Source organism: Phyllobates terribilis, unplaced genomic scaffold, assembly GCF_046119375.1.
Source record: "Phyllobates terribilis strain yellow unplaced genomic scaffold, ASM4611937v1 Scaffold_1__5_contigs__length_1240528914, whole genome shotgun sequence".
NCBI classification, from domain to species: Eukaryota; Metazoa; Chordata; class Amphibia; order Anura; family Dendrobatidae; genus Phyllobates; species Phyllobates terribilis.
The window spans coordinates 107,237,783-107,261,503 of NW_027362761.1; the positions used below are offsets into that span (position 1 = coordinate 107,237,783).

The following is a 23,721-nucleotide window of genomic DNA, read 5'->3' on the forward strand; positions in this document are numbered from 1 at the left end:
GACCCTGAATCTTACGATGTATCACTTTGTGTCAGAACTGCTGCACCCAGTAAACTATCAGAGTTCTTAGATGTATAATGCAGCAGAGTTGAGAAAGCTAACCTCACCCACACCAGACTCTGTATGTACAATGTCTATAGACAGTGAGCTGCTTATCAGAGTAGGGGACAGAGTCAGACCAGTGCTGCACTTCACCTTCACTGTAAGTAAACAATAGCGCACAGCCTGATAAGTGACACATCACTGAATTCTGTGTTTTAACCCCTACCTCATGTTGTCCTCAGATTACATAACAAAAACCTGCTGACATATTCCCTTTAAAAGGCCATTTAGTGCTTTACCTGCATCAGATTATGTTAGTAAAGATCAAGGCAAAATCAGAAAGTCTAATGCAGCTTATGAGTAGGCATAGTGCAAGAGCATGATATGAATTTGTTTATTGGAGGAGAACCCTTTCATTTATAGAGTGATGGGTCTGCAATGAGTAATATATCAGGGCTTCCATAGTTCCCTAACTACTATGAAAGGTAAGGAAAGAACCTTGATATGGCCAAAAGCACACCCAAAAAATTTACTTGTGCGGTATCCCTAAAAAAAACCCTGTTGTAGTTACTGTGAGAACAGAGAAAGCCCTGCTGTGTATAATATGGGACAATAAAAAATCCTACTGTGACAAATGTGGAAAGGGAGAAATCCCTGCTGTGACTTCTGTGAAAAGAAGGTAAGTACTGATGTAACAGTTATAGGAAGGGAGAAAGCCCTGCTGTGACTACTATGGGAGGTGGGAAAGCACGGCTATGTCTTCTGTGGTAAAAGAGAAAACCCTGCTGTGACTACTGAGGGACGTGGGAAAGCACTGCTATGTCTTCTGTTGTAAAAGAGAAAACCCTGCTGTGACTACTGAGAGAAGGGAGAAAGCCCTGCTGTGACTACTATGGGAGGGGAGAAAGCCATGTTGCGACTACTATGGGATGGGAGAAAGCACTGCTATGTCTTATATGGTAAAAGAGAAAGCCCTGCTGTGGCTACTGAAAGAAGGAAGAAAGCCTTGCTGTGGTTACTGTGGGAAGGAAGAGAGCCCTGCTGTGGCTACTGTGGGAAGACAGAATGCCCTGCTGTGACGAAGGGAGATAGCCCTGATGTGACCCCTGTGGGAAGGGAGAAAGCCCTGTTGTGACCACTGTGGGAAGGGAGAAAGCCCTGTTGTGACCACTGTGGCAAGGGAGAAAGCCCTCATGTGACCACTGTGAGAAGGGAGAAAGCCCTCATGTGACCACTGTGAGAAGGGAGAAAGCCCTCATGTGACCACTGTGAGAAGGGAGAAAGCCCTGTTGTGACCCCTGTGGGAAGGGAGAAAGCCCTGTTGTGACCCCTGTGGCAAGGGAGAAAGCCCTGATGTGACCACTGTGAGAAGGGAGAAAGCCCTCATGTGACCACTGTGAGAAGGGAGAAAGCCCTCATGTGACCACTGTGGGAAGGGAGAAAGCACTGCTATGTCTTATGTGGTAAAAGAGAAAACCCTGCTGTGGCTACTGAAGGAAGGAAGAAAGCCTTGCTGTGGCTACTGTGGGAAGGAAGAGAGCCCTGCTGTGGCTACTGTGGGAAGAGAGAATGCCCTGCTGTGACGAAGGGAGATAGCCCTGATGTGACCCCTGTGGGAAGGGAGAAAGCCCTGTTGTGACCCCTGTGGGAAGGGAGAAAGCCCTGTTGTGACCACTAAGGGAGAAAGCCCTCATGTGACCACTGTGAGAAGGGAGAAAGCCCTCATGTGACCACTGTGGGAATGGAGAAAGCCCTGATGTGACCACTGTGGGAAGGGAGAAAGCCTTGATGTGACCACTGTGGGAAGGGAGAAAGCCCTGATGTGACCACTGTGAGAAGGGAGAAAACCCTCATGTGACCACTGTGGGAAGGGAGAAAACCCTCATGTGACCACTGTGGGAAGGGAGAAAGCCCTGATGTGACCACTGTGGGAAGGGAGAAAGCCCTGATGTGACCACTGTGGGAAGGGAGAAAGCCCTGATGTGACTACTATATGAGAATAGAAAGACCTGCTGTGACTGCTATGGGTAGATATCTGCAAAGAAATGTCTAATCTGAAAAGAGGGATGTACTGATGTGACTAATGTGGGAAGGAGGGCATCAATTCAACTACAAGTGAGATGTCCTTCCTGTATGATGCCATTGAGAGATCTTCCATGTTGCTTACTGTCCCTGTAAAATGTCATGACTCTACCTGGTATAGACCCGTGCTGTTGTGTACAGTAATGAGGCATATAACCTGGGCAGTCTGAGATCCTAGGGAGCCACATACAGTAAACGGCCTCAGAGATGCATTTTGTTATTTTTAGCCAGCATATTCCACAGTGCTTTACTATGGGGCTCACAATCTACATCCATTCTCAGTATGTATTTGGAGTGTGGGAGGAAACCCACCAAACACGGGGACAACATGCATACTCCTTACAGACGTTGCGTGAAGATTAATGCTTAGATATTGAGAAGAATACATGAATATGATTTGGCACATGCTGTAGATGCTTATCATTTCGTATGACCAATTGGCTGATTCAGTCGTTCAGTTATGGCCTCATAGCTCTATAGGTGAGACACTTCATGAGCACCTGATTTTGTCTGACGGCTCTATCATTTCTTATACGCTCATGGTTAGGATGTAGGCTATCATGTCAAAGTCAGAATGCCGTGAGTCGTGTCTCAGTCTATCCCATAGTAATAAAAGCCCTGTGATCAGAGATGATAGGAAGGATGGTGATTTCCCTCCAAGAACACTTTAATATTGTTCGATGGAATGTTCCTGTTGTGGGCAGCCTGACCTGGAAGTACCCAGGCAGCAGGAGGTAGAAAAATAAACTTTCACAGCTGGCACGGAAGGACCCATCCAGTTAATTAATAGATGCACTACTGAACTTATTATTATTAACTATTTGTGGTTTGCCATGATCTCTATACATGATGGTACTGTATTCCCCAGTCTGTATCCCACTATATACTGCCCTACATGTAGCGTAGATGTAGAGAGTCAGATACATTGTTTTATCTTAGACTACTTGTAATCACCATGATATTTTCTGTAGTTTATTGTAACATTGATTGCATGTTTTCTTTGCAATGAGATTTAGGACTAATTCAGATGAGCATATTTTATGTACATGTGCTGTCCGTATGCAAAGCATATGGAAAGCACACAGACCAATGCAAGTCAATGGCTTGTGGCATTGTTTTTTTTTTAAGAATTCATTACAATTATTAACATAAACTGTATATGGCTTATTATATTTTAGATTAGCAATGTGTAAAACAGATGGCTCTAAACAGTCCAGTTTTTCTTACATAAACTCATATAAACTCGGCCTGGTTAATACTTTATGTGAACTTATTAAATATAAAAAAATGGTCAATAATAAGATAATAAATAGTGTTGAAAAATCATCGCCTCTCATAGAAGTCTGGATGCACCTCTAGAAACATTATGTGCACATTGTAGGGGTCAGGGAAACAACCACTATGCAGCAGTCTATTCTGCTACCTCCACTTAACAAGACAATGATTACAGTGTAGGACTGCACTAGAATATTTTTTTTTGAATACTCTATTAACAATTTTTGATAATAACCCACAGTATGGACTGCCCAAAGTCTGTACGTCTTCCTGCTGCTGGGATACTTTCCCTAGTGCGGGAGCGAATGTCATATTGATGAGGAATAAGTTCTCAGTCTCCCAAGGATGACTTTTTATAGATTTAAATAAAGTTCATTTTAGCTACAATTAATTTCTTATCAATATGATTTTACAGCGCTCGCTCCCACACTGTACTGTAGTTAAGAGTGACGAGCAGGTCGCAGCTTAGCTTACTGTGGTGTCAGGGGAATCACCCGCAGAGATCAGCACCAGGCAGAACAGGCAGGTAGTTAGCAACTACCTACCTGTTAGTTCTTAACCCCATACACAAAAATAATAAAAGTACTGGATAACCCCTTTAAATAATTCCCCTAAAGGTAAGACAGCAGTCCTTCTGTTCCTTCTAGAGCATACGTGTCAAACTCCTGCCCAAGGATAGGGTTTTTGTATTTTGCTCACGACACCATAACCGCCACCCCTATGTGGGGCCATTATTCTATAAGAAGGACTATGTGGGGCGATTATTACAGTACAGACCAAAAGTTTGGACGCACCTTCTCATTTAAAGATTTTTCTGTATTTTCATGACTATGAAAATTGTACATTCACACTGAAGGCGTCAAAACTATGAATTAACACATGTGGAATTATATAATTAACAAAAAAGTGTGAAACAACTGAAAATATGTCTTATATTCTAGGTTCTTCAAAGTAGCCACCTTTTGCTTTGATGACTGCTTTGCACACTCTTGGCATTCTCTTGATGAGCTTCAAGAGGTAGTCACCGGAAATGGTTTTCACTTCACAGGTGTGCCCTATCAGGTTTAATAAGTGGGATTTCTTGCCTTATCAATGGGGTTGGGACCATCAGTTGTGTTGTGCAGAAGTCAGGTGGATACACAGCTGATAGTCCTACTGAATAGACTGTTAGAATTTGTATTATGGCAAGAAAAAAGCAGCTAAGTAAAGAAAAACGAGTGGCCATCATTACTTTAAGAAATGAAGGTCAGTCAGTCCGATTGTAATGCACACGCCCGGGCTGAGCGGCGTGTGCGTGTGATTCCACTGGACCGTGCCGGAGAGTGAATGCCTGGAGGGGCGTAACTAGGTATTCCCCCGATCTGACCAAGTTCGCACGACGGCATACGACGCCAGTGCACCAAGGAGGAACCGAGCAGAGGGACCAGGTGCTACTCCAGGACAGACCCCGGACACAGCTGTTGACCCACACAGGGGAATACAGGAACAGACTGGTTAGGCTGGCACACAGACTGGTGGGTATAGGCAGGCACGACTGGTATGCAGGCAGGCGGGTATGCAGGCAGGGGGGTACAGGCAAGCACGGCTAGAGTGCAGACAGGGAGGCACTAGCAGGTAGGAACACAGGGGGGATAGGACCCAGTACACACTGGGACTCAGGAACAGAACCACAGATATGGCGGACAAACACAGCAGAGTGAGTCCGCCCAGAGAGGTGAGCGAGAGCAGGGCAAGACGAGACCGCCTAGAGCGGTGAGTGAGAGTAGAGCAGGACGAGGCCGCCTGGAGCGGTGAGCAAGAGTAGAGCAGGACGAGGCCGCCTGGAGCGGTGAGCAAGAGTAGAGCAGGACAAGGCCGCCTGGAGCGGTGAGCAAAGGGTCAGAGCTGAGCGAGACTGCCGGAGCAGTGAGCAAGGAGTCAGAGCAGAGCGAGACTGCCGGGGCAGTGAGCAAAGGAGTCAGAGCAGAGCGAGACTGCCGGAGCAGTGAGCAAAGGAGTCAGAGCAGAGCGAGACTGCCGGAGCAGTGATCAAAGGAGTAAGAGCAGAGCGAGACTGCCGGAGCAGAGAGCAAAGGAGTCAGAGCGGAGCGAGACTGCCGGAGCAGTGAGCAAAGGCAGAGCAGGCTAGAACCGCTGGAGCGGTGAGCAAAGGCAGAGCAGGCTAGAACCGCCGGAGCGGTGAGCAAAGGCAGAGCAGGCTAGAACCGCCGGAGCGGTGAGCAAAGGCAGAGCAGGCTAGAACCGCCGGAGCGGTGAGCAAAGGCAGAGCAGGCTAGAACCGCCGGAGCGGTGACCAAAGGCAGAGCAGGCTAGAACCGCCGGAGCGGTGAGCAAAGGCAGAGCAGGCTAGAACCGCCGGAGCGGTGAGCAAAGGCAGAGCAGGCTAGAACCGCCGGAGCGGTGAGCACAGCAGAGCAGGCTAGAACCGCTGGAGCGGTGAGCAAGGCAGAGCAGGGGGGACAGGGCTCTGTTCACACGGAACAGACAGGAAGGGAAAGGCAGAACCAGATACCCACAGGGTACTTGCTGTGAAGTAGCGAGTGGACCACAAACTCACAAACGGGAGTACAGTGACAACGAGCAGGAGTTAGGTACGATTTCAGACTCTGCAGAAAAAGGAAAGGTACGGACATAGAGAAACACAGAAAACAGGCTAGAAGAGTATACAGACAAGAACAGACACAGTAGCAATATACAGGAGCGGGTCTAGGTATGCAGCCCCTAGAAGGCGGGAGGAACAGGCTAGGAGCGTGTTCAGACAGGACAGACAAGATACAGGAGCGGGTCTAGGTATGCGGCCCCAAGAAGGCGGAACGAACAGGCAAGGAGCGTGTTCAGACAGAACTGGAAATACAGCCTACAAGAAAGGCAAGCAAGCAAACACAGAAAGGGACCTGGCACATTCAGAGTGAAAGAGCACACTGAATGAAACACAATGCTCAGGCAGGGATTCATTGGAGCAGCTGGGTTAAATACCAGGTGACAGACCGCAATAGGCTGAGGACGCACAAGGGGTGTGCCTGCAGCAGGTACAAAAAACAGGAAGTTATCGGGCGCCGCCCTTAAGCAGCAGAAAGAGAAGCAAACAGACAGCATGGAGGGAAGCCAGAGAGACATTCTGGATTGGAGATCAAGTGCGCGCTCTTGCACAGTGGGAGATGGACCACTATGCAAAGACGCCGCCAGGTATGTTACACCGATAAATTGGGAAAACTTTGAAAGTGTCCCCAAGTGCAGTTGCAAAAACCATCAAGCGCTACAAAGAAACTGGCTCACATGAGGACCGCCCCAGGAAAGGAAGACCAAGAGTCACCTCTGCTTCTGAGGATAACTTTATCCGAGTCACCAGCCTCAGAAATCGCAGGTTAACAGCAGCTCAGATTAGAGACCAGGTCAATGCCACACAGAGTTCTAGCAGCAGACACATCTCTACAACAACTGTTAAGAGGAGACTTTGTGCAGCAGGCCTTCATGGTAAAATAGCTGCTAGGAAACCACTGCTAAGGACAGGCAACAAGCAGAAGAGACTTGTTTGGGCTAAAGAGCACAAGGAATGGACATTAGACCAGTGGAAATCTGTGCTTTGCTCTGATGAGTCCAAATTTGAGATCTTCGGTTCCAACCACTGTGTCTTTGTGCGACGCAGAAAAGGTGAACGGATGGACTCTACATGCCTGGTTCCCACCGTGAAGCATGGAGGAGGAGGTGTGATGGTGTGGGGGTGCTTTGCTGGTGACACTGTTGGGGATTTATTCAAAATTGAAGACATACTGAACCAGCATGGCTACCACAGAATCTTGCAACGGCATGCTATTCCATCCGGTTTGCGTTTAGTTGGACCATCATTTATTTTTCAACAGGACATTGACCCTAAACACACCTCCACGCTGTGTAAGGGCTATTTGACCAAGAAGGAAAGTGATGGCGTGCGACGCCAGATGACCTGGCCTCCACAGTCACCAGACCTGAACCCAATCGAGATGGTTTGGGGTGAGCTGGACCGCAGAGTGAAGGCAAAAGGGCCAACATGTGCTAAGCATCTCTGGGAACTCCTTCAAGATTGTTGGAAGACCATTTCCGGTGACTACCTCTTGAAGCTCAACAAGAGAATGCCAAGAGTGTGCAAAGCAGTCATCAAAGCAAAAGGTGGCTACTTTGAAGAACCTAGAATATAAGACATATTTTCAGTTGTTTCACACTTTTTTGTTAAGTATATAATTCCACATGTGTTAATTCATAGTTTTGATGCCTTCAATGTGAATGTACAATTTTCATAGTCATGAAAATACAGAAAAATCTTTAAATGAAAAGGTGTGTCCAAACTTTTGGTCTGTACTGTATATAAGAAGGACTATGTAGGGCCATTATTCTATAAGAAGGACTGTGTGGGGCCCATTATTCTGTATGGAGGACTATGTGGGGCCATTATTCTGTATGGAGGACTATGAGGTACCCATTATACTATATGGAGGACTATATGGGGCCATTATTCTGTATGGAGGACTATGTGGTGCCCATTATACTGTACGGAGGACTATGTGGGGCCCATTATATTGTATGGAGGACTATGTGGTGCCCATTATTCTGTATGGAGGACTATGTGGGATCCATTATTCTGTATGGAGGACTATGTGGTGCCCATTATACTATATGGAGGACTATGTGGGGACATTATTCTGTATGGAGGACTATGTGGGGCCATTATTCTGTATGGAGGACTATGTGGGGCCCATTATTCTGTATGGGGGACTATGTGGTGGGGCCATTATTCTGTATCGAGGACTATGTGGGGCCTATTATTCTGTATGAGGGACTATGAGGGGCCATTATTCTGTATGGAGGACTATGTGGGGCCATTATTCTGTATGGAGGACTATGTGGGGCCCATTATTCTGTATGGAGGACTATGTGGGGCCATTATTCTGTATGGAGGACTATGAGGGGCCATTATTCTGTGTGGAGGACTATGTGGTACCTATTATTCTGTATGGAGGACTATGTGGGGCCCATTATTCTGTATGGAGGACTATGTGGGGCCCATTATACTGTATGGAGGACTAACTGGGGCCCATTATTCTGTATGGGGGACTATGTGGGGTCCATTATTCTTTATGGAGGACTATGTGGGGCCCATTATACTGTATGGAGGACTATGGGGGGCCATTATTCTGTATGGAGAACTATGTGGAGCCCATTATTCTGTATGGAGGACTATGTGGGGCCCATTATATTGTATGGAGGACTATGTGGTGCCCATTATTCTATATGGAGGACTATGTGGGGCCCATTATTCTGTACGGAGGACTATGTGGGGCCATTATTCTGTATGGTTGACTATGTGGGGCCTTTATTCTGTATGGATGACTATGTGGTGCCCATTATTCTGTATGGAGGGCTATGTGGTGCCCATTATTCTGTATGGAGGACTATGTGGGGCCCATTATATTGTATGGAGGACTACGTGGTGCCCCTTATTCTGTATGGAAGACTATGTGGGATCCATTATTCTGTATGGAGGACTATGTGGGGCCATTATTCTGTATGGTTGACTATGTGGGGCCATTATTCTGTATGGAGGACTATATGGGGCCATTATTCTGTATGGAGGACTATGTGGTGCCCATTATTCTGTATGGAGGACTATGTGGGGCCCATTATACTGTATGGAGGACTATGTGGTGCCCCTTATTCTGTATGGAAGACTATGTGGGATCCATTATACTGTATGGAGGACTATGTGGTGCCCATTATTCTGTATGGAGGACTATGTGGGGCCATTATTCTGTATGGAGGACTATGTGGGGCCATTATTCTGTATGGAGGACTATGTGGGGCCCATTATTCTGTATGGGGGACTATGTGGGGCCATTATTCTGTATGGAGGATTATGTGGGGCTCATTATTCTGTATGGAGGACTGTGTGGGGTCCATTATTCTTTTTGAAGGACTATGTGGTGCCCATTATACTGTATGGAGGACTATGTGGGTCCATTATTCTGTATTCAGCACTATGTGGAGCCCAATATTCTGTATGGAGGACTATGTAGGGCCCATTATTCTGTATGGAGGACTATTTGGGGCCTATTATACTGTATGAAGCATTATGTGGCCCATTATTCTGTATGGAGTACTATGTGGGGCCCATTATTCTGTATGGAAGACTATGTGGGGCCCATTATTCTGTGTGGAGGACTTTGTGGGGCCATTATACTGTATGAAGGACTATGTGGGGTCCATTATTCTGTATGGAGGACTATGTGGTGCCCATTATTCTGTATGGAGGACTATATGGGGCCATTATTCTGTATGGAGGACTATGTGGGGCCATTATACTGTATGGAGGACTATGTGTGGCCCATTATTCTGTATGAAGGACTATGTGGGGCCCATTATACTGTATGGAGGACTATGTGGGGCCCATTATTCTGTATGGAGGACTGTGTGGGGCCATTATTCTGTATGGAGGACTATGTAGGGCCATTATACTGTATACTGGTTGTCCCTCAACTTTGTCCAAGATTTTCATTTTGGCCCTCTGTGTGTTTAAGCTTGACATCCCCGTTCTAGAGCTTCAGACCACATGACATTTCGAAAGGCTGTAGTCATTTTTTCATATCCCACAGCTGCTGTATGAAAGGGTCTTAGAAATGTGATTGACAGTAAACAGAGTGGGGATTACCAGGAGGAGCTCTGTTTAATTTGTTGATCTTATATGTTTTATCTTGATACCTTTCATTCTAGAATTTCTAAAACTATTCCCTGAAACCACTACCCCACCAGCGGAATAGCTTTATCACTGTGAAAGTGAGAAGCACATCTTAAATTAGCCTACAAGCTACTTACTACATGCCTTACTAGTTTGTAATGAGTGTGACAAATGAGCACCTAATGAATAAACGATAAGCTATCAGAAGTGTGCGGCTCTACTTGCACATTAAGATACCAGCATGTTCCTCTGGCTGTTTTTTATTTTACTATGTAGTAAGAGGTCAGCCTTACATTTGCCAGATGTTATTCATATACATTCTTCACATGCTTTCCAATTTGAGGATAGAACTTGTGCTTGCCCCTGCTTTTTCCAGAGCTGCCAATCATTTCCTAACCCGTTTCCACCTCTAGGATTTATATGGTATAAATGTTTAAATCATTAGATTTAGAAATGTGCTACTCTTATCACCAATATACATATTATATGCAAAGTCTAGATGTATCGTACGTTTTCAGTGTATATAGATGCTGAGCTTGAAATTAGAAACAGAATAGCTATTTAGCTTGGATCCAATAGTAAAATGAGTTTTCCTAAATCATGTGCAGAACTGGGGAATTTGCAATATACTAGGGAAAGGGTGAGTGTGACTTTTTAATGCATGCAGAATGCACTTAATTTCATTTTATGTTCCATCTTTGTGTAATGAAAAGTTATGCAATTTTCTAATATATATTATTTTCAGTCCCTCGCCATTTCCAAGCAGCTGGACTAGATCAGGATGTGTTTCAGTGTCTGAATGGAAACAAGACTGTTTCCATTCACAGACAGGCTCCGTTCAGACCCGTTCTTTGAGTTCTGATTCCATGTTCCGTATTAGTAAGGAAGTGGTACAGAAAATGGATCTGTTAAAAAACAGATGAAACCCGAAAAAGAAGGCTTGGGTCTGGTCATCCATTTCTGAACACAGCATTTCTGCCCTTCAAAGAGATGAAACAAATGGAAACCAGTCAGACTCCATTATAGTCAATAGGGCCTTTCTGCTTTAGTTTGCAGCTTTTTTGCAATGGATCCTTTTTCCCCATTAATTTTGTTTCTCTGTTCCTAAAATGGAACTGTAACTTAACTCAAAATGCAGGTGTGAACGGAAGCTAGGCAGTGAAATTGGGTAGAGATTGATAAATACACTCTTCAACATTGAAGGAAAAAAGGAGAAGTCGTGGAAGTAAGGAATTATGGAAAACAGAGGATGGATACAAATGTTAATGATATGCAAATTATGAAAAAAATGGAATCGAAATTTTCAAAACATCTTGATTTATTCAGTATCAAGTTTAAGCGCCACATGAAGAAATACACCCACTTGTTATATGGCATGCGATCAATGAGGTTAGTAAGGATTGTCAGAAGAATGCTCTGCCATACTGAATGCATTTGTGCACGCAAATCATCATGATCTACTGCTGGCAGGTCCCTTTGCATTTGCTGACCAATGATGTCCCAGATGTGCTGGACAGGAGACAACTCTGGAGACTTTTCAGGCCATGATAGCATGTTTCGAACACAAAGGCTGCTCATACTAGCACGAGCGACACATGGCCTGCCGTAATCATGTAGAAAAATGGCTTCAGAGACACTCTAGAGAAATGGTCATACCTCTAGTTCCACCAACAAATCAATGTAACGCCAAGCTGTTAGTGTACCTAGAGGGGTCTGCCTACTGTACATTAGACCACCCCAAACCATAATCCCAGGAGTTGGACTGGTGTGAAGTTCCCTAGTGAAGGCTTCTTCATGGCGTTGCCCATGTGTTCTTTCCAGATTCGGAGAATCAAATGTGAAGCACATATGAGATGTCATTGCAATTACAATTTGAGCTGTGAATCTTCATGATTTGTGTGCCCAAGTGCATTCAGTGTGTCAGAACACTCCTTAGTCAACCATTAATAACCTCATTGATAGCAACCAAGGCGTTGAAGTGCGTGTATTTTTGCGCATGTTACTCATACTTGATACTGAATAAAATTATATGCTTTTGGTTTCCATTTTGTGAGTTTCATAATTCCACCACTTTTCCGTCTGGGTGTTGCAATTTCATTGTTAGAGTGTTAAATATATTTTCATATATTAATGATTAATACCTGGATAACCCCTTTTTAAATTAAATAGTAAAATATACTCACCCCTTGCACTGCCGCTGTTCCAGCGATGTCGGCACGGGCACGGGGCACCCGTGGCTCATGTGACATTGGCTGCAGAGCTCACATGGCATAACAATCAGCTAATGTGCTGCTGAGCTATTACTTCCTTCGGACGAGCGTCGGACAAGTGGAAGAAGTAAGAGCGAAGAAGCCCAATAGCGGTTGCTGATTGGCTGCAGGGCTCACCTGGCATAATAATGTCAAACGACACCTGCAAGGCCCAATGCCAACATTGCTAGAATGGCAGCAGTACGGGAAGTGAGTATATTTTATTTTTATTTTATAAGGAAGACTACCGTATTTTTCAGACTATAAGACACACTTTTTTCCTCCAAAATTTTGGAGGAAAATGGGGGGTGCGTCTTATAGTCTGAATGTTGGGGGGGAGGGGTATATATATATACACTGTGTGGGGACCGGTAGCGGCGGAGGAGCAGGGCACAGGAGGCGACAGCCGCCCGCTGCAGCCTACACTGTCCCCGCTGCTAAAGAAAATGAATATTGACTGCTCCCCACGCCCATGCTCCTTAATAGCGGCACACAGTGTAGCTGCAGCGCGGCTCCTGCTGTTGCCGGAATCGCCTGTGCCCGCTGTTAAAGGGCATGAATATTCAACCTCTCTCCACGCCCATGGGCATGGGGAGGGGTGAATATTCATGCCCTTTAATAAGCGGGCACACGCGATAGCCCGGCAGCAGCAGGAGCCGCACTGCGGCTACGCTGTGTGCCGGCTATTAAGGAGCATGAAGTTACTGCTCCCCGCTCACACAGTCCCAGCGTGGGGAGCAGTGACTTCCGGCAGCTGATCTCTCCTTGTGAACCGCTCATGGCAGTGAACGTGATGCGCGGCTCACATGGAAAGATCAGTGCGGGCAGACAGGACGCAGCGCTGGAGGAGAGAAGAAAGGTGAGTAGGAGTGTTTATTTTTTATGTGCAGCCTGGTGGGGATTAGGGGGACCATGCATACTAGGATAAGGATGAGGGGGCCATACATACCAGGGTAAGGATGAGGAGTGCCATACATACCAGGGTAAGGATGAGGGGGCCATACATACCAGGATAAGGATGATGGGTGCCATGCATACCAGGATAGGGATTAGGGGTGCCATGCATACCAGGACAGGGATGAGGGGTGCCATGCATACCAGGACAGGGATGAGGGGTGCCATGCATACCAGGACAGGGATGAGGGGTGCCATGCATACCAGGATGGGGATTGCTGTGCCATGCATACCAGGATGGGGATGAGGGGTGCCATGCATACCAGGATAAGGATGAGGGGTGCCATGCATACCAGGATGGAGGGATGCCAGGCATACCAGGATGGGGATGGGGACCATGTATAAAAGGAAGGGGGGGGGCATATATACCAGGATGGGGGATATTGTCAGAATTGGGGGACATTACCCCTATACCAGTGTCAGCAGAAGACCCCCTCCCCCTTAAAAGTGCATCATGAACACAGTTTTTGCTTAAATTTTTATTTTTATTTTCCTCCTCTAAAACCTAGGTGCGTCTTATAGTCCGAAAAATACGTTAATTTAAAATGTCATTGTCTAAGTAGTAATCACTAACTAATGAATAGATTTGTAACATTCTACCATCCTTAACAACATTAAGTATACATTTTCTTATATTACAAGGAAGACTGCTTCATATATAAAGGGGTTTCCAGCCTCTTTAATTCTCCCTGGGTGAAAGGAAACATACAGACTTTTAAGTATGTGATTTGGATGTTAGCTGAGCTGTTGGTTTATTTTGCAGGTTCATTACGCTGGTGCTGCTGATAGCGTGGTGCAGTTTATCTTCTACCAGCCTATCATACATCGCTGGAGAGAAACTGACTTCTTTCCATGCTCGGCATCTTGTGGAGGAGGTAATTAAAGCCTAAACCTTATACTAAGGTAACATTAGGTCACCGTGGTTGGTCAAGTATTAATTTTTAATTTTTGATAGATTGTATCAGTGTGGACATTGATGAGGAGCCCTATAGTTTTGTTTAATTGACTCCAATTTCTTTACCAATGCAGTTTTTGACTTTAACGTAAGCTAAAGATAGAAAAGAATGGCAGTGTCAGTGCAATTAAGACCACGGAAGCACTTAGTGGAAATTGTGCTGTTATGTTTGCAGGATACCAGCTGACGTCGGCTGAATGTTACGACATGAGAAGTGGCAGGGTAGTGGCAGATCAGTATTGCCATTACTATCCAGAAAACGTGAAGCCCAAACCCAGGCTCCAGGAGTGTAACATGGACCCATGCTTAGCAAGGTTTGACATTTTTTTTTACATTATCTGCTGTATGCTATATAGATACGATAGATAGATATGATAGATAAATATGATAGATATTAGATAGATAGATATATGGATGGATAGATACGATAGATATTGATGGATAGATATATGGATAGATAGATACGATAGATATTGATAGATAGATATATGGATAGATAGATATGGATATATAGATATGATAGAAAATGAGATAGATAGATAGATAGAGGTGCATCTCACTAAATTAGAATATTGTCAAAAAGTTAATTTATTTCAGTTCTTCAATGCAAAAAGTGAAACTCATATATTATATAGAGTCATTACAAACAGAGTGATCTATTTCAAGTGTTTATTTCTGTTAATGTTGATGATTATGGCTTACAGCCAATGAAAACGCAAAAGTCATTATCTCAGTAAATTAGAATACTTTATAACAACAGCTTGAAAAATTATTATAAAATCCAAAATGTTGGTCTGCTAAAATGTATGTTCAATAAATGCACTCAATACTTGGTCGGGCTCCTTTTGCATCAATTACTGCATCAGTGCGGCGTGGCATGGAGGCGATCAGCCTGTGGCACTGCTGAGGTGTTATGGAAGCCCAGGTTGCTTTGATAACAGCCTTCAGCTCGTCTGCATTGTTGTGTCTGGTGTCTCATCTTCCTCTTGACAATACCCCATAGATTCTCTATGGGGTTAAGTCAGGCGAGTTTGCTGGCCGACCAAGCACAGTGATACTGTTGTTTTTAAACCAGGTATTGGTACTTTTGGCAGTGTGGACAGGTGCCAAGTCCTGCTGGAGAATGAAATTTCCATCTCCAAAAAGCTTGTCAGCAGAGGGAAGCATGAAGTGCTCTAAAATTTCCTGGTAGACGGCTGCACTGACTTTGGTCTTGATAAAACACAGTGGACCTACACCAGCAGATGACATGGCTCCCCAAACCATCACTGATTGTGGAAACTTCACACTAGACCTCAAGCAGCTTGGATTGTGGCCTCTCCACTCTTCCTCCAGACTCTGGAAACTTGATTTCCAAATGAAAATTGGAACTCTGGGACCTTGTGGAGTGTGTCAATGACTGCCTTCTGGACATCTGTCAAGTCAGCAGTCTTCCACATGATTGTGGAGCCTAATTAAACAGACTAAGGGACCTTTTTAAATGCTTAGGAAGCCTTTGCATGTGTTTTTTGTTAATTATTTTAATTTACTGAGATAATGACTTCTGTGTTTTCATTGGCTGTAAGCCATAATCATCAACATTAACAGAAATAAACACTTGAAATAGATCACTCTGTTTGTAATGACTCTATATAATATATGAGTTTCACTTTATGTATTGAAGAACTGAAATAAATTAACTTTTTGATGATATTCTAATTTAGTAAGATGCACCTGTAGATACAATAGATACAGTTGTGCTCAAAAGTTTACATACCCCGGCAGAATTCTTCCTTTCTTGGCTTTGTTTCAGAGAATATGAATGATAACAAAAAACCTTTTCTCCACTCATGGTTATTGGTTGGGTGAAGCCATTTATTGTCAAACTAAGTGCATTGAGGTGAAGGGTGCATTGCTGGAAAAGGGAAAAAAAAACAAAAAAAACCTCTTTAAATCTCTTAGTTTGCGAGTGTGAACGAGCTGCGTGTGTCCGGAGCGTAAGTGCGAATGAAAGTAAGTGTGTGACTTGTTTTTCAGTGAAGAGGTATTTGGGAATCCTGCAGCAAATACCTGTGTGAATTGCAGTGAGTGCTGCATTGTGACCTGCTGAGTGCTTTTCTACCTGTTTAGATTTATTGGGCTTTTTAAAACCTATTTTCTCACTACAGTTTTAGTTTCTTAGTTTACTACCTGTGTATTTAAAGGTTAACTACATTGCGCTAAAATCCTGAGGTGTAGCTTTGCTCACAAGGGGTTAATTAAGGGGAAGGGGTCATAATTAAGGGTTTTTAAGGGGCAACTGGTTGGGCATCCAGTCCTTTGGAAGTGCATTGAGGTGAAGGGTGCATTGCTGGAAAAGGGAAAAAAAAAAAAAAAAACTCTTTAAATCTCTTAGTTTGCGAGTGTGAACGAGCTGCGTGTGTCCGGAGCGTAAATGCAAATGAAAGTAAGTGTGTGACTTGTTTTTCAGTGACTTTGGATTCAGGGAGTTTGGAAGGGAGGACTTTGGACTGAATTGCTGACTGTATTTCATTAATTCTTTACTTTACTTTTTACTTAACATTCTGTCTATTGCAATCCCCTTTAGGAAATGAGCTCCATTATTGACAATGCTATCCAGTGTACATCTTGCCACATGTATGTATTCCTTGAACAGCCGGTCGAGGTTGCTTACTGCTGCGCGAGATGTGTGCACGTTGTGTGTTTGGAAGCCCAGATACTGGATCTAAATGAGCAGCTGGCAACACTGAGATCCATTGACAACATGGAAAGGAGTCTACTGCTCACTGAGCAGCAGCTCACTGGGGTAGATGTGGGGGAGGGTGGTAGTCGGGAGCTGCAGGACAGTGAGGTCGCTAGTTGGGTGACAGTTAGAAGGGGTGGTAGAGGGAAGAGTGCCAGGGAGGCTAGTCCTGATCTGGCACACCCCAATAAGTTTGCAAAGTTGGCAGATGAGGGGAGTGACGGTACAGGGGTAGCACTACTGCAGCAAGGCATGTCCCCTGAAAGCCGGAGGAGTGTCAGCTCCAGTAAAGAGGGAAATAGGAGAGTAGGGCAGGCCAGGCAGGTGCTGGTAGTGATGGACTCAATTATTAGGGGAACAGATAGGGCAATCTGTCACAAAGACAGGGATCGTCGAACAGTGTGCTGCCTACCTGGCGCTCGAGTCCGGCACATCACTGATCGGGTTGACAAATTACTGGGAGGGGCTGGTGAGGACCCAGCGGTCATGGTGCACATTGGCACAAATGACAAAGTTAGAGGTAGGTGGAAGGTCCTTAAAGATGATTTCAGGGAATTAGGCTGCAAGCTGAAAGCAAGGACCTCCAAGGTGGTATTCTCTGAAATACTACCGGTGCCACGCCAGAGAGGCAACGGGAGATTAGGGAGATAAATAAGTGGCTCAAGAACTGGTGTAGGAAGGAGGGATTTGGGTTCCTGGAGAACTGGGCCGACTTCTCAGTTGGCTACAGACTCTACGCTAGGGACCGGCTGCACCTCAATGGGGAGGGTGCAGCTGTGCTGGGGGAGAAAATGGCTAGAAGGTTGGAGGAGTGTTTAAACTAGGGATTTGGGGGAGGGTATTCATTTTATAGGTGGGGAAGATAGTGACCTGGGCACAAATAATGAAATTGGGGGTGGGGTTAGAACAGTCAATAAGGTAAGAAGGAATAGAGGTACAGAGAGATACATAAAATGCATGTACACTAATGCCAGAAGCCTCACCAACAAAATGGAGGAATTAGAATTAATTTTGTTGGAAAATAATTATGACATGGTAGGGATATCTGAGACATGGCTGGACGAGAGCCATGACTGGGCAGTTAATTTACAGGGCTATAGTCTGTTCAGAAATGACCGTACAAACAAGTGAGGGGGATGTGTGTTTATATGTAAAATCATCCTTAAAACCTGTTTTGCGGGAGGATATATGTGAATCTAATGAAAATGTAGAGTCCCTGTGGGTGGAGATAAGGGGAGGGGGAAAATATAATAAATTACTGATAGGGGTTTGTTATAAGTCTCCAAAAATAATGTAAGTAGCGGAGAATATCCTCGTAAAGCAAATAGATGAAGCAGCGACTCAAGGAGAAGTCATTATTATGGGAGACTTCAACTACCCTGAAATACATTGGGGGACAGAAACATGTAGTTCAAGCAAAGGAAATAGTTTTTTGACTACTATGAGAGACCATTACCTTTCACAACTGGTTCAGGACCCAACAAGAAGGGGGGCACTGCTAGACCTAATATTAACCAATAGGCCAGACCGCATATCAAATATACGAGTTGGGGGTCACTTGGGTAATAGTGATCACAAAATAATACGTTTTCATGTAACCTTTAATAAGATGTGTAGTAGAGGGGTTACAAGGACACTAAACTTCAGGAAGGCAAATTTCCAACGGCTAAGAGATGATCTTAGTGCAATAAACTGGGACGATATCCTGAGACATAAAGCTACACAAAGCAAATGGGAGACATTTATTAACATCCTGAATAGGACCTGTGTACAATATATACCCCTTGGGAATAAACATGCTAGAAATAGGAGGAAACCACTATGGCTAAATAGAGCTGTAAGGGGCGCAATAAGTGACAAATAGAAAGCATTTAGAGAACTAAAGCAAGTAGGTAGTGATGAGTCATTAAATAAACATAGAAAATTAAATAAATTATGTAAAAAACAAATCAAGGCAGCAAAGATTGAGGCAGAGAGAATCATTGCCAGAGAAAGTAAAAATAACTCCAAAATATTTTTTAACTACATAAATAGTAAAAAACTAAAAAATGATAGTGTTTGCCCCCTTAAAAATAGTCTGGGTGAAATGGTGGATGAGGATGAGGAAAAAGCCAATATGCTAAATGATTTTTTTTCAACCGTTTTTACACACGAAAATCGCATGACAGAAAACATGATTAGTGATAACAAAAATTCTCCACTAAATGTCACTTGCTTAACCCAGGAGGAAGTACGGCGGCGTCTAAAAATCACTAAAGTTGACAAATCCCCGGGACCGGATGGGATACACCCACGAGTACTGCAGGAATTAAGTAACATCATAGATAAACCATTGTTTTTAATCTTTAAAGATTCCATAATAACAGCGTCTGTACCACACGACTGGCGTATAGCAAATGTGGTGCCAATATTCAAAAAGGGGACAAAAACTGAACTTGGAAATTATAGGCTGGTAAGCTTAACCTCTACTGTGGGTAAAATCCTGGAGGGTTTCCTAAGAGATGCTATGACAGAGTATCTGAAGAAGAATAACCTCATGACCCAATATCAACATGGGTTAACGAGAGATCGTTCCTGTCAAACTAATCTGATCAGTTTTTATGAGGAGGCAAGTTCTGGACTGGACCGAGGAAATGCAGTGGATGTTGTGTATATGGACTTTTCAAAAGCTTTTGATACGGTTCCACACAAAAGGTTGATACATAAAATGAGAACAATGGGGATAGGGGAAAATATATGTATGTGGGTTAAGAATTGGCTCAGTGATAGGAAACAGGGTGGTTATTAATGGAAACCACTCAGACTGGGTCTCAGGTAACAGTGGGGTACCACAGGGGTCAGTATTGGGCCCCCTTCTTTTTAACATATTTATTAATGACCTTGTAGGGGGCATACAGAGTAATATTTCAATATTTGCAGATGACACTAAACTCTGCAGGGTAATCAATACAGAGGAGGACAATTTTATATTACTGGAGGATCTATGTAAACTAGAAGCTTGGGCTGATAAATGGCAAATGAGCTTTAATGGCGATAAATGTAAGGTAATGCACTTGGGCAGAGGAAATAAAATTGTATAATTATATGCTTAATTGTAAAACACTGGGCAAAACTGTAACTGAAAAAGAGCTGGGTGTATTGGTGGACGACAAGCTCACGTTTAGTGGCCAGTGTCAGGCTGCTGCTGCAAAGGCAAATAAAATAATGGGATGCATTAAAAGAGGCATAGATGCTCATGAGGAGAATATAATTTTACCTCTATACAAGTCATTAATGCGAACACACTTAGTATACTGTGTACAGTTCTGGTCTCCGGTGTATAAGAAAGACATAGCTGAACTAGAGCGGGTGCAGAGAAGAGCGACCAAGGTTATTAGAGGACTGGGGGGTCTGCAATACCAAGACAGGTTATTACACTTGGGGTTATTTACTGTGGAAAAAAGAAGGCTTAGGGGTGATCTTATTACTATGTACAAGTATATGAGGGGACAGTACAAAGACCTTTCTACTGATCTTTTTACTCTGAGGCCTGAGACGGGGACAAGGGGGCATCTTCTACGTCTGGAGGAAAGAAGGTTTAATCATAATCACAGACGGGGATTCTTTACTGTAAGAGCAGTGAGACTATGGAACTCTCTGCCGCATGATGTTGTAATGAGTGATTCACTGTTAAAATTTAAGAAGGGCATGGATGCCTTTCTTGAAAAGTATAATATTACAGGTTATAAATACTAGATTTCTTGATAGGGCGTTGATCCAGGGAACTAGTCTGATTGTCGTATGGAGTCGGGAAGGAATTTTTTTCCCCAATGTGGAGCTTAGTGTTTGCCACATGGGTTTTTTTTTTGCCTTCCTCTGGATCAACAAGTTAGACTATGGGTTGAACTAGATGGACTTAGTCTTCCTTCAACCTTAAAAACTATGTTACTATGTTTTCTCTCTTTAAATCTTAATGACAACCAAAAACATCCAAATGACCCTGATCAAAAGTTCACATACCCCAGTTCTTAATACCGTATATTGCCCCCTCTAACATCAATGACAGCTTGAAGTCTTTTGTGGTAGTTGTGGATGAGGTTCTTAATTTTCTCAGATCGTAAAGCTGCCCATTCTTCTTGGCAAAAAGCCTCCAGTTCCTGTAAATTCCTGGGCTGTCTAGCATGAACTGCGTGCTTGAGATCTGCCCAGAGTGGCTCAATGATATTGAAGTCAGGAGACTGAAATGGCTACTCCAGAACCTTCACTTTGTTCTGCTATAGCTAATGACAGGTCAACTTGGCCTTGTGTTTTGGATCGTTATCATGTTGGAACGTCCAAGTACATCCCATTGGCAGCTTCCAGGCTGATGAGTGCAAATTTGCCTCCAGTATTTGCTGATAATGTGCTGTATTCTTCTTTCCTTCAACTCTTACCAAATTTCCTGTGCCTTTGTAGCTCACACATCCCCAAAATATCAGCGATCCACCTCCGTGCTTTACTGTAGGAATGGTGTTCCTTTCATCATAGGCCTTGTTGACCTCTCTCCAAATGTAACGTTTATGGTTGTGGCCAAAAAGTTCAGTTTTGGTCTCATCACTCCAAATTACCAAATTACCTTGTTCCAAAAGTTTTGAGGCTTGTCTCTGTGCTGTTTGGCATGTTGTAGGCGAGATACTTTGTGGCATTTGCGCAGTAATGACTTTCTTCTGGTGACTCGACCATGCAGCCCATTTTTCTTCAAGTGCCTCCTTATTGTGCATCTTGAAACAGCCACCCCGCTAGTTTTCAGAGAGTCCTGAATTTCAGCTGATGTTATTTGTGGGTTTTTCTTTGCATCCCGAACAATTTTCCTGGCAGTTGTGGCCGAATTGTTTCTTGGTTTACCTGACCGTGGTTTTGTTTTTACAGAGCCCCTGATTTTCCATTTGTTAATCACAGTTTGAACGCTGCTGACTGGCATTATCAATTCCTTGAATATTTTTTTGTATCCCTTTCCTGTGTTCAACTACCTTTGCCCGTAGATCCGTTGACAATTATTTTGCTTCCCTCAGGACTCACAATCTAGAAATGTCAGTGGCTGGATGAAAGATGCCAGAGTCTGTCTGGATCCCAGAAACTCACTCAGCTTTTATGCACACACACTGATTACAAGCAAACAGGTCACAGATGAGGATGTTACCTTTAGTAGCCATTCAAGCACATTTGTGTCAAATTCTGTGCATGTTATCGGGCCAAAATCACCAGGGTATATGAATTTTTGATCAGGGTCATTTGGATGTTTTTGGTTGTCATTAAGATTTAAAAAGAGAAAACACAGTAGTTTGACAATAAATGGCTTCACCCAACAAATAACCATGAGTGGAGAAAAAGTTTTTTGTTATCATTCATATTCTCTGAAACAAGACCAAGAAAGGAAAAATTCTGCCGGGGTATGTAAACTTTTGATCACAGCTGTAGATAGATATGATAGATAGATATGATATAGATAGATAGATGATAGATAGATATGATATGATATAGAAAGATAGATATGATATAGAAAGATATGATAGATAGATAGATATGATATATATAGATTGATAGATATGATAGATAGATAAATAGATAGATAGATAATGAGATAGAGAGATAGATACTATAGATTAATAGATATTTGCTTATTGAGCATTTAAAAAGCCACGAGCATTATAATTAAGTTCTACCCTGCTTTCACTTTTTTGGGATACATGACTATGCAGAACTTTGTCAGATCTAGCTTTGATGGTAGACAATAAAGTCTGACTCACAGTCTATATCACTCTGTAAAATGTTAAAGGGGACCTCTCCAATTGAGAAATGCTATTTACCTGCAGATATAGGGCTGATCTGCAATAAATAGCATTTAAATCCTTTTTGGCTTACTGGAGAAGCCGCTAATGGGAGAAACTTATGTTTTATTCTTGTTGTAGCTACCTGCTTCCAGAGATCGGAGTGGCGCTGAGAATGGTTACAGTCACCGCTCACCACACAGTGAGTGCACTGTAATCACTCCCAATGCACCTTGACTGGCTTGACTGATGTATCACGTGACATATCACATGATTCCCTGTGATAGATCATGTGATAGTTCACGTGAAATTAATTTGGCACAATATTAATTATAATATTTTTTTTTAGGCTGTGTGCCCATTCCGCTGCAGAAACGCTTAAAAAACGCTTGGTAGAAGGCCTGTCATATTCCCCAATGATAATCCGCACGTGCTGTGCACATGCTGCGGAAATTTCCGCTGCGGATTATCATTGCGGAAAAATCCGCAGCACTACCAATTATTTTGCGGAAGCGCGGCGCTTTCGCCGCCATTGACTTGCATTGGAAAGAATGGAATCCGCATCACTGCATCTGTACATGCAGAATCCATGCGTTTCAATGTGCGGATGGTACCCGGGTTTGGAGAAGAGGAGACACTCCTCCGGACCCGGGTACCATAGAATCTGTAAAAAAAGAATAAAATAAAAAATAAATATTATACTTACCTTCCGATGGCCCCCGGTGTCTTTATCCGATGCGTCCTGGCTTGCCGGCAGCTCGCGATGGTCTGAAAAGGACCTGCCGTGAAGTCATTTAGTCATGTGACGGGTCACGCGACCGCTGACGTCGACAGGCCATCAGAAGGTAATTATATATTTATTTTTTACCATTCTTTTACGGTCACACTATATAAATCCATGCCGGTTGCATGGATTTATGGAGTGTGACCAAGTTGTCAAGCACTTTCCA

The 23,721-nt window shown here is 43.7% G+C and overlaps 1 protein-coding gene across 3 annotated transcripts in view; it reads left to right on the forward strand.

The window, feature by feature from the left end:
• ADAMTSL1 (ADAMTS like 1) overlaps positions 1-23,721 on the forward strand; it is a 1,187,598-nt gene that overhangs the window by 970,535 nt on the left and 193,342 nt on the right. For all 3 annotated transcript variants that reach the window (XM_073665475.1, XM_073665465.1, XM_073665483.1), the window contains 2 exons: positions 14,072-14,183; positions 14,439-14,577. In XM_073665475.1, the coding sequence (XP_073521576.1) occupies positions 14,072-14,183; positions 14,439-14,577 (251 nt within the window). The remainder of the gene's footprint in view (positions 1-14,071; positions 14,184-14,438; positions 14,578-23,721) is intronic.